The 11,680-nt window shown below is 38.8% G+C and overlaps 2 protein-coding genes across 3 annotated transcripts in view; both read right to left on the bottom strand.

Annotated features, from left to right (window-relative positions):
* Window positions 1-1,197, bottom strand: part of gtf2h2 (general transcription factor IIH, polypeptide 2) — a gene marked incomplete in the record, with an annotated part of 3,149 nt that extends 1,952 nt beyond the window's left edge. Inside the window, 3 exon segments of the mRNA XM_035658562.1 lie at window positions 123-200; window positions 287-386; window positions 1,138-1,197. Coding sequence (XP_035514455.1) covers window positions 123-200; window positions 287-342 — 134 coding nt within the window.
* A 412-nt stretch (window positions 1,198-1,609) lies between these two features.
* oclnb (occludin b) lies at window positions 1,610-10,488 on the bottom strand. 2 transcript variants are annotated; one of them, XM_035657710.1, is made up of 9 exons: window positions 10,296-10,488; window positions 8,933-9,013; window positions 7,150-7,840; window positions 6,423-6,587; window positions 4,134-4,249; window positions 3,246-3,350; window positions 2,944-3,115; window positions 2,739-2,780; window positions 1,610-2,626 (listed from the first exon to the last, which is right to left on the bottom strand). In XM_035657710.1, the coding sequence occupies exons 2-9, from the start codon at window positions 8,983-8,985 to the stop codon at window positions 2,528-2,530; spliced, it is 1,443 nt and encodes a 480-aa protein (XP_035513603.1). In that variant the 5' UTR covers window positions 8,986-9,013; window positions 10,296-10,488; the 3' UTR covers window positions 1,610-2,527. The 2 variants fall into 2 exon arrangements, with proteins under 2 accessions (XP_035513603.1, XP_035513604.1); XM_035657711.1 differs by having other exon boundaries at window positions 10,366-10,477.
* Window positions 10,489-11,680: the final 1,192 nt, after the last annotated feature.

The following is an 11,680-nucleotide window of genomic DNA, read 5'->3' as shown; positions in this document are numbered from 1 at the left end:
ACTGTGTTATAAAATGAAGTGAATTATAACTCCAGCAGAAGAGCGTAGGTCTCATTCACATCATAACAGAGAAGAAGTGTCTAAAGAAATACAATTCCAGCACTGTGTTTAGAGTAACACACCTTTTCCTTTTGGACTGGAACAGGATCTCTTCCACTGTGGCTTTGAGTGAGCCAGATTCGTCCTCCTTCAGCACCTCCCTGTAGGAGAATGCATACATTACACAATACTGCATCAAATGACAGCCCATGTCTCCAGTTGAAAACCTCCAGTTTCACAGTCTTACCATGTCCTCTCATAGCCCCCTTCCCAGCGCTTGGCCCTCTCCGGTTCTTCGTCCATTTTGTCTACCCCGCCAGCGATTCAACTAACTAAAAGCCAAAGAACTTGGAAACAACAGGTTCACATTAATACACATGTCTACTGCACAAGGTGTCAAATCAGCATTCATGGCCAAGGAATAGCAAGGAGCTACTTGTCATAGTGATTTTAATATATTAAACCTATAACTGTTTTGTGTATTATTAATATGCCAAACAGTCTACATCAGAAGACACTAATGATTCATAAAAAAATTTACTCTACAAAGTAGGTAGTAAAGACAAATTAGAAATGTATTATTCAGTTGCACGTATTTTGAATGAGGTTTGGTATGAAGCTGTGTCAAAACAAAAAACATTATTGTTACCATAAACCATAACTGAACCGAATGTCATTATTTGTACGGAATATTGTACATCAGAAAGCACTACTGATTCCTAAAAGACTAAACTAGAAACTGTTATTCAGTTCCATGTATTCTAAATAGAGTTTGACATGATGCAAACAAAACATTATCAGACAGTAACTTTATAAAGCTAACGCTGCTTGTCTGAGCCGAATTATTTTCTGTCCATACAGTTAATCAACAGCATTGTGTACATCGCGTTATATCAAATGAAACCTTGCAGTAAACTAGACTCAGTCATTTCAATAAAACAGCTAGCTAGCTGACAGTTCTGTTCAACGAGCATTATTGGGGCTTGTTTACGTAATTCACCATCGCGAACCAAGTTATGATACGTATCATCTAGTTACCATATTGTTATTGTGTGTCATACCACTTACGATACACTAATCAGAAACAGTCAGCTGTACCTACAATGCTGGTGTAGTCAGTGTAACGCCAGCTGGTGCAACGGAGATTTCTGTCCGGAAAGAAACATGCTCTACAGAGAAAACTATCCACTCCGTTAAGAAGAATTCCGCCTCTTCCGTCCCTAGGAACTCACATGCAGTAGATACTGCTTTATATTTCAAAGCAAAGTGTCCTGCACCTCTTTCTAATTGCGGTTTGAAGTTACAGCATGTAAAACTTAAAACTATAACTACATTTGTAACTAAAGAAAAACTATCTAGAACACGGAAAAACATTGGTTTTCATAGGGTGCAACGGAGTTTTTTTCCGGAAAGAAACACGCTCTGCGGAGAAAGGAACAACTGAGCTAACTTTGATTACATTGCATCTACAGTTAAGAACAGCACAATTACCATCACGGTCTTTATTTTCACTTATCAGTGGAACCCATGTTAACATGTTATTTCAAACACAATGACACAACAAACTCAATAAGCAACATTTTTTTACTGAAAGCTTACAGCCCTGCTTTCTCCAAAAGGTACTATACAAACGGACTTGTTGCACACCAAAATAAACATGTTGTATACATCTGTCTATTCAGAGAAACAGTCCAACAGGCATTATTACATCAATGGAAAATCTAATGAATAATCATATATTGACACGGTGGGACGAATTGTTCATTTGCTTTTCAATAATGTGGAAATTAGAAACGAAAATCAGTATAGAGAAAGACAAATGTTAGAAAAATGTTGATGACACTCCTAAAGGGAATGAAGCCATCATTAATCAGTTAGTTACACTTCAGCTTTTCCTTCAAATATCCACAACGAGAAGGGTCTATAATAAGAATTTACAATTACAAGTACAGAGAGGTTTCATCATTTACAGAAAACCACACAATGAAGTACAGAGAAGCTTACTGCGGAACAATCTGTAAAACATTATTTACAAGGAATGATGATGCTAAGCAAATTCATGCCTCATCTCATCTTAGCTGTGCCTTCATTGTTCAAGAAACTGTCAAAACATATATTTTTCAAAAGCCTATAAAAGAAAATAACTGCTTTATAGAAGTCACAATACCACTAAAACAAATATCACATCTCTCACTTTTTAACTTAAAAAGAAAAACAAATAAAATACATTTATACACCTACATAGTTCTTCATGAAACTCACAGAGGTTGAAGAATTGATCAAAGACAATAGTAAAAAAGTCAAAACTTCCTTCACCCCACTCTCTTCTCAAAAACATCTCAGTTGATTGGCTTGATACAGATGTAATATAAAGGCAACAGGCTTTCACTAGTAATCCCACATAGGTGTGTGATAAACTCAAACACAGCGGTGTGGGAAATTGCAGATCTGAATCTTTCCCAGCATGAGCGGGGTCAGAGGGGAAGGTTCAAGGTCGTCGGTCATATTCACTGATCTTCCTCTTGATGTGCGACAGTTTGGACCTGACATATTTACACCTCTTCTTCTTAATCTCGTAGGTTGGGGACTGCAGATGGTAGAAACAAATTCAAAACAATTCGATTTTTTTTCCACAAACTAACTGTATTTCACTGTAAAGAACAACATTGCTGTAAATGATGCCATACTGTATGCCTTACCTTCTTGAGATTCTTTAGTCTGGTGAATTTATCCATGGCATCCTGAGATCAGAAAGATAGTGGTCAATGATCTAATCCTGACCATCCTAGATTCACACATGCATATGTTTTATGCTAAAACAAGGTTTATCAGCCTTTTCTGATCCATGCCATACTTTTATATATAACATTATTATAGCAGCAAACAACTATTTGCCACACTCACCAGAAACTGTGGACTGCCCTCACGGTGCCGGCCCATCTCTCTTTCCAGGTCCACCAGGTCCCGGTTTATGCTGTCCAGCTCAGCCTGCAGGCTCTTGTACTCCTGGTGATCGTGGTCAAATTCCCGTTTGTAGTTCAGACGCTCTTGCTCATCCATGATTGAAGGAAACAGACTGCAGACAAGAACAGAATGAAATTAACTTTATTGGGTGGTAACTAGACATCAATAATAACACTATCAGTAGAAAAGCAGATGAATATCTTTACTATCACTGGCAATTAGAGCTCTTCACATCCACTCACACACTGAAGTCCTCCTCCTCCAGATCATCTCCAGACTCCGCACCAGTGTCATAGTCCTTCAGCCGGGGCTTCAGGACTCCCACAGAGCTGCTGATGTCTGAGTCTCTGCAAACAGAATGATTGATTTATATATTTTTGTACTTTATTAACCCTATCACTGACAAGTCAAATTCATTCATATTTAAGCAGATTTTTAGATTGCTTGTTATTACAGACTGCTAAAAGGCAGAGTCATCTGAGTCAACTTTAAAAAGGTTTTTTGCTTTCATGAGCATTCAACCTATATAATGTGTACTTTGCCCAAGATCAGACACAAAGATATCTTCAACAAACATCAGGAATTTATTCTTCATTTCTTCATGACAGACCCACCTCAGCAAACTGGCCTCAGAAAATCCCAGAAAAGTATATTGCTAGTTTTGTAAACACATATTGACTAAAAGTTAGTTTTTGTCCTACTGACCTTAATTTTAAAAGGAGATTACAAAGCTAGCTCACTGCAGGACACCTAAAGATAGCTATAGTGTGGGTTCAGGCAAATTCAAGTTTTAAGGTCACTGGTAAACCTTCCCATTGTTCCTTCACAATTTGGTTTTCTGGTATGTAATGAGTTCTTATGGCCTCATGGGGCTGCTAGCATCTAGTCTTGTTTCTTTCTTTCATGTGGATTCTGTGTACACGTCAGTGCTGTCAGATAATATTTATATTTTAATATTTTTCACATTAAAAAATGACTTTTTGGAATTTGTTTTTCTATTGGACAGGTGGACACCAGTTCAGGTTAGGCTACCATAGACAAAGTTCAGCTCAGTGGCAGAAGACCTACAGTAGACTCCTGGGGCTCAGTGACAGGCCCTTTCGAGGTGTGCTGTAAGATGCATAACTTACCCTGGCAGGTAAAGAGGCTTGCTGTGGTTCAGCTGGTCCAAGTAGTCTCTGGAACCGCCAACTTTAGGATTATGGTCATTCAGCTGCATCTCTGGGTCACCAGACACATTTTTCACCTGGAGAGAGAGACAAGGTCAGACTTTTTTTTAGCAGGGTTTCAAAGAAAACGTTTTACTGTAGAGTTCAGTTTTATCTGTCTCTGAATTAAAAGTCAAAATGTAATTCTTAAAAGCCACCCTCCACACTGTACCAATTTCACAAATGAAAATCATTTCAATATTGATGGTATAGTCCTAGGCCTATGAAGAGAGTCTGACTATCTAGTTGCACTATGGGAAGTATAGGATCCAGTGTTTTTGCTTGAGCCAAACTAAAGAATAAACATCAGCATATCTTGGTTTCAGATGCTTCACTTATGACCACTCCTATTTTCAACTGCCTCTCAGAGTTCCTCCAGCTTTATAAAAGTGCAATATTAAGAAACTAGAGTAACCCTCTAAGTCCCTATCTGTCATGTGTAAAACAACTATGTTATATTGTTTGACTTTTTCAACATGTCACAACCTGCCATCTTAAACTTCTTTAATGACTTTACTTTACTTTCTTGTTATGGCCATACTGTCGATTCATATTTTTAATTCACAACTGACCTCACTGAAACGAGAAATATATTCATTTGCACATTAGCTTTACTACATTGTTAACCATTAATAATAACTACTACTCTTTTCTTTTTCATGACTTATTAATCATCTTTTTTTAACCTATTTTTTGTTTTTACAAGTAGTATAAAGGGAACTGCAACCTCAATTTCATTATTCAAAATTACATTTTTTTTTAAATGTTTGCTGCCCTGGGTTTTCGGTCAGGTTTTCCTCAGGCTTCTCTTTACACTTAAGCAACCTGTTCTGTCCATATGATAAACACTCGTTTATGGTTGTATGCAGTTTTCACTAGGACCAACCGGTTCCACTGCTTCTCCCTTCTCTCTGCATGCCTGAATACTACCGATACCATCAGCACCATCAACAGGAAGCCTGACACAATGTCTCTCTGAATGCACTGCTGAGAAAGTTCACACACCTGGAATGAAAACTATGCGCCAATGGAAACAGGTGAAGACTTTCATTTGTTTCACTGTCCTCAGAAAGCACACCATGTCATTTAAGAACACTTGGGTTTGTATTCATGTTTTTTGGTATACCTACTCCTCAGGATTTGTTGTTTAGATGTTTTACGTAGTTGTTGGATACGTTTTTTGTTTTTATAACAAATGATCCTGACAACACAGCACATCATGCTGCAACTAAGAGTGACTTAACAGACCACACCCAGAAACTCTCCTGACACACACACACACACCTACACACCTTTATCACTTCTCATCTGTTTTAACTAAGTCATGTTTATCTAAACTGTGCTTGGTTCCTTGAATTACAATATTTTCCTGTGTAGCCATTTTCTGAGAACAAAAACAATAGTTGTACACACTGTAGTTATTTAATGGCTTCATGACATGCCTAAGATATCTCTAGTTTTTCAAGACTTGGAAGTCTTTAACAAGTCCATTTGGAGATCACATAAACATCACAAAGTAAAGCAAAGTAACAGACTGATTAAACACAAGTTTGTACTCACTATAAAACAAGACAAACAACAATAATGGAACCTCTTTACATCCATTTTATTTCCCCTTAAGTAGCTTTAAGGTTGTTGAAATGTTGAAATGTTGTTAATGTCGTAAAATCTGCTTAAATACTCTCCTCCACCTACCTGCTCAACCAACAAGAGGTTGGTATCGGAGTAGCACAACATCGGACCTGATACTGGTTTTGGTGTATCCCTATGTGAAATGATCATCTATATCGTGTATCATCTTGTTCCAGCTCTTCATTGAGGCTATATGATGTTTATGAGTTAAATATTCAAACCCACGATTCCATTTTTTTATGCCAGCACCATCCCATCAAATGAACACATTCTACATGCTTGTGCATCAATTCACTCACATTCCCCCCAAAACTGACCCTTATTATATTTGATATCTTTGGAAATGTTGAGTGTTGATTGCCCAATTGAACATTTACCTTGCCCACTTAAAGTACCTACTAACACTATGTGTAATTATGTTGTTTGATTTAGTGCCCCAAGTTTAAAATGAACAGTAGGTCCATAATTTGTTCAATTGACCTGATGTACTTAGTTTAGTCTTAATTTGTTGAACAAATGTATGTTTATCATCCAGGTTTTTGCTGTTAAACAAATGTTGCCATACAAACACACACTCACCCACTCTCCAATGCTGTTGTGTGGACCATCATTAATGACCTTCACTTCCTCCCAGAGAACGCGGTCCCGGCCCCAGCGCCTGATACCGGAGCGAGTCTTGACGGCAAACACCAGCAGGATGATGAGGGCAACAAACACCAGGAAGCCCAGGACAATAGCTATAGCCTGCAGAAACCAAAGGACTCAGTCAATGGGCTGAAATTACATCCACTAACATGGATGGTAAATAACAGGGGGGGCTGTGGGATCTAACACAAGACTCCACAGACTCCACAGAGCAGACAGGATAGCTCCAAGCTGCTACTGGTCATTCTCCCAAAATGACAAAGACACGTCTGCTTCTGCCCCCAAACAATCAAAGTAAATCATAAAGTTAAAATTACATGAAAAACTTAGCAGCAACATGTCTATCTAAGAAATTAGAAAGACATCACATCAGAGATAGATAACAATGCCTGCTATCTATCTCTGATGTGACCTGTGCGCCTCCTATCACAGCAATCATTATGTCAGCTACAGAGACATGTTGTTGAGTGTATTTTCTTTCAATCTACTAATTAATTAATTGAATAATTGTTGCAGCTCTACTGTTAACTAGGTGGATAAAACAGAAAAATCTGTGATCTGTGACAGACAATGTGAATAATGGCTGGCTTTCTGTTGGTAAAGGAGATATAAAGTATACACATCCTGCCCCACAGACCAAAAAAAAGCAAGTGTATCACACCTCTTGGGGCTCCACCACACAGTAATGGTACAGGTATTGGTTGAGGAAGATGCCCTGGGCCTGGTTCTGGTTCTGGTACTGGGCACACAGCTGGATGACCTGGCTGTAGTACATTGACCCTGTGGACTGGGCTGTTGGGTTCACCGAAACCAAGTACACAATAGTGGCGATGATCATCAGAAATGCTAGGATGGCACAGATGACGATGGCTGCTAGGTAGAACTTTGGTGAGCGGGCAGTGTTTTGCCTCGAGATCACCAACACAAATATGATGAGCACAGCTATGAAGGTAATGGCGGCGATGGCGATGATGAAGCCTTTGCCAGCTACGGGATCCATCTGCGTTTCTCCATAGCCACCCATACCGCCAACACCGCCAACACCGCCGCCATACGAGCTGCCGTAAGAGCCGCCGTAAGAGCCACCGTATGAGCCGCCGTATGAGCTGCCATAACCTGGAATCAGGCTACTTCCTCCGCCCAGACCCATGAGGCTCATGTCGTAGTCCCAGGCCAGCGTAGACGCCACACACGCAAACACAGCCACACACATGAGGATGATGATGATACACAATATCTTCATCACGCCTGGTGGTGAAGTCCAGCGATAGAAGTGGAGCATCTCCTCTCCTGGGTAGTAGGTAAAGGCTGGATTGGACATGAGCTCACTGTGCCTGTGTCTGCTGCTGTGTCTGCAACAGAAAAGAGGGAGGAGCTGTGGTCAGTGTGTGCTGTGACAGAACAGACTGCAGAGTGGTCTGTAACCTCCTGGCTCATGCTGCACTTCACATATGGCACAGTAAACACTCGCACTAAATACTGATACAGAAGGAACCCAGCTAGGCCAGTTATACTGGACAAAGATAACATAAAGGTGAGACAGCTTACAATACATGTTTTTATTGATAATTAAAACCTTTTATTTTGTTGAACTGGTCCTTTCAAAGCTGCAGTAGGTCACTTTTATAAAAATAACTTTTTTCATATTTACTGAAATGTACACTGTGTCCTCTGGCTCATTCTAGGGCTCCTAATGGATCTGGTCCAAAACAACCAATCAGAGCCCTAAAGATGTAAAATAGCTTTGGGTTGGAGGCTAGTTGATTGTTGAGTCTCATTCCCAGAGACCCAAAAATAGAAAAAGTCCATGTATCTTATTATAACAAGAAGACACTTCTAAAACCCTTTTTAAAATACAAGGACGTCTCTCTGGAGTAAAAAAAAATAGGTCATTGTTCCTGGGGTGGAGGTGAAAAGTTACCAACATACGTACGGTACGCACACTAACCAGTGCAGGTAATGTTAAAGTCACCCCCCTCCCACTGAGAAATACATCCAGTCTGAATGGGGCTTTAGAATGATATCTCCTGCATCTGTGTGTCTAGTACAGAGAGGTCCAGGCCAGACATGAAAACACATATAATGCAAAAATCGTCACAGACAAATCACAGATGTCAATCAACTATCCATGAATCACTGCAGCTCTACATACATTATCCAACTTATCTGGTCTGATCATTTAGCTTTTGGTCTGGTAAGCCAGAAAAGAGACATATTTCCAGAAAAACGTCAAACTGTTTAACCTTTAAACAATGATATTGCTACTGTTGGAACCTTCAGCTGCTACAGGAGTATGTGCACTGAAAAGTAGAAATAATCACTGAATAAAGTAAGTGTAAAAAGTATACCGGCAGTTGTTAGGACTGAATCTATATACTGTGTGTATATATCTATATGGGCGTGTGTGTGTGAGACATGAGGATAGCAAATATAGGTCAACTTACTGTTTGCTACCCCTTGAGTGGTGGGGTGTGGCGTGGTGTTTGTTGTGCGGCATATTGAAATGCAATGAGAACTGCTATATCCTGCCAAGAAAAAACAATAACTTGTCACAACAGTTGATTTTGCAAAAAAAGATGCAGGCTGTGTGTCTATGGCAAAAGTATAAAAAATTGTTTTACAAACTTTTGCATAATGTTAACAATCAGCATCATTGTTCGATCAACTATCTACCATGACACAGCAGCCATCCATCAAATTTACCACCAAACTCAATTCACAGTTGCATAAATGAAATAGTCATTTTCTTGATTAATCGATTAGTTGTTTTGTCAGAAAACGGAGGGAAATGGCCACCAATGTCTTGTTTTACCCACAACTCAAAGACATTCAGTTTACTGTCATAAAGGACTAAAGAAGCCAGAAAGTATTCACATTTAAGAAGCTGAAAAAAATGCTTAAGAAATAACTCAAAACGATTAATCAATTGTCAAAATAGTGAGCGATTAATTTAATAGTTGACAACTAATTGATTAATCAACGAATCATTGCAGCTCTAAGTATATCCAGTGGGAATTATCATTTTTGCATTATTTTCACTGAAAAAAACTGATGATGTGACATATGTTAGAGTCTGTACCAAACAAACATGTTGGCTTACATCTGGATTTGTGGGCCAGTACTTTATTATAATGCTATTTTGTCACACATTTTACCTTTAATAAAAATTGCAGCTTCTGCCATTTGGATATTGCACTTGGTGTTTTGGATAATGTTCGGATTCATGTTCAGCCCTAACACCCAGCCATATATATTCTTATAGAGAATGATGGTTAGCTCGCTTCATTTAAAACAAATCTTCAAATATTGACCTTTAGCAGTCTACTGCTTGGAGTTCAGGTTTGTTTGTGGTGAAACAAAGTAAGTGGGTGGCGATACACCGGCACACAAACTGAGACTGCCTGTTCTCAAGATTGAGCAGCTGACAAGTCAAAGTGAGCTGGGTCAGCCAGTTTCACAGAGAGTGAAACCACCGTGCGGTCATATATAGACTACAATTTTCTTCCAGTAGGCTCCACTAAGTTAACATGATGCCTTACTATTTAACGTTACATTCCATTCTATCTAAAGTTACAGTGGGGATTTCACACAATAGGGAAAAAACTAACGCCAAACAAACATTAATGATTCATATTTGAAACTAGATAGGCCTTTACAAATACTAATTTAGGGCAAAAACAAAATGTAGCCTTGCTTAGCGATCAACAAACACGGAAAAATGTGTATTTTAAAATGGCGCAATTAAACTTGTGATATTTTCTGACGAATGCTGTTACTATAACCAAAGATTCAATTGAAAAGCTTTACCGTGTAAACTCTCCGCACAGTGTTGAGCTAACTTGTCTCCTCAGAACTCGGTAATAATGTTAGAGCTGACCTGGTGTGATGAACCGTCTGGTCCCAGTGAACACAGCAGTGACGCTGCGGAGGTGATGAACGCAAACAACAAACACACGGCGCAGAGCACCCGGGATGCGGCCGCGCGCTCCTCAGGTAGTACAAAGGGACGCGCCCACAGGTGTGTGCTCATCACGTGGTTCGTACAGGACTAACCTGTCCTCCCCCCGCCGCTTCCAGGACAGAGAGCCTGGAATTCACGCCCTGGAGTACCTGGAAAATCATTAGTGGTGTGGGGTATCTGCCCGCTCTGAGTTTCAGTTGTGAGGCGGTTTTACACGCAACTGGGATGAAACTATCTATAACTAACTAACTATATATGAGCTATCTGTGTATGCCAGTATTTTTGTTTAATTAAAGCTAAAGTTTCCATACATGTAATATTTTTCAGTATCATCAACTTTGTTTTAAAATCCATTTAAAAAAAACATTTGTACAGATTAGTCAGTTATTTTTTAGGTTAAACTTACAAATTTAAACTAAACTGAATCAAAATGTGAATTATTTCACAAAATAAACAGAATCAAGTGGGTAAGTTCTATGAGGTATTACTTGCTTATTTTAAAATATTATAGCTACAGCTTTTGTTTTGTACTGATCTAGTGTAACCCGAGGCTGTCATGCTGATCCAGCCTTCCTGCTGAGTAAAATGCCTCCAGTGTTGCAAAACCTGATACCAGGAAAACAGTTTAAAAGAAAATAATGCACCTCGGCTCAGAAAAACCAGTCCTCCCGGCTGTATAGCCTACTGGCTGAGCCACAATAGCAGCCATTTTACCAGCTGTTTGTTGACATGGACGTGCAGTTCAGTTCTTCCGGATCATTGTAGATTCAAAGGATATTCAGTGGGAGCCCTATACTAATCCTAATAAAGTATATGTATATAGACATTCTGTTCATTCTACTCTGTGGTTGATTATTTTAACAATTAACCCTCAACATTTTAAGTAAATTAGGACCATCATGTTTTTATTAAACATAAATCCAAACATTAGTTTTCCAGAAAAAAGATTGCTGCTGTGATAACTTCCATGAGAAACCAGATAATAGGTACCATAGATTATACCTTATTAATCAGACTATATTCTTATATACTATCAGAAAAAAAACGTATGTCTCACATTTCATTTAGTTGCACAAAAGTTAGACACGGATAAACTTGCAAAAAATTACAAAAATGTATAAAAAATATAAATTATAAACATAAATTGACAATTTTTATAGTAAGTAAGTAAAACTTTATTTATATAGCACCTTGTTGACACAGAGAGCCAAAGTGCTTTCCAAACAACAAA

This window comes from Morone saxatilis, unplaced genomic scaffold, assembly GCF_004916995.1.
Source record: "Morone saxatilis isolate NCDOM2014 unplaced genomic scaffold, NCSU_SB_2.0 Contig16, whole genome shotgun sequence".
In the NCBI taxonomy this organism is placed as follows: domain Eukaryota; kingdom Metazoa; phylum Chordata; class Actinopteri; family Moronidae; genus Morone; species Morone saxatilis.
This window is presented reverse-complemented; position numbering and strand designations above follow the sequence as displayed.

Excerpts from the sequence above, each read along its gene's own strand:
- oclnb (XM_035657710.1), bottom strand. The coding sequence starts at position 8,985 with ATGCCGCACAACAAACACCACGCCACACCCCACCACTCAAGGGGTAGC. Across the intron at positions 7,841-8,932 it reads CACTCAAGGGGTAGCAAACA|ACACAGCAGCAGACACAGGC; the intron begins GTAAGTTGACCT and ends TTTCTGTTGCAG. Across the intron at positions 6,588-7,149 it reads GTGTGGTGGAGCCCCAAGAG|GCTATAGCTATTGTCCTGGG; the intron begins GTGTGATACACT and ends TGGTTTCTGCAG.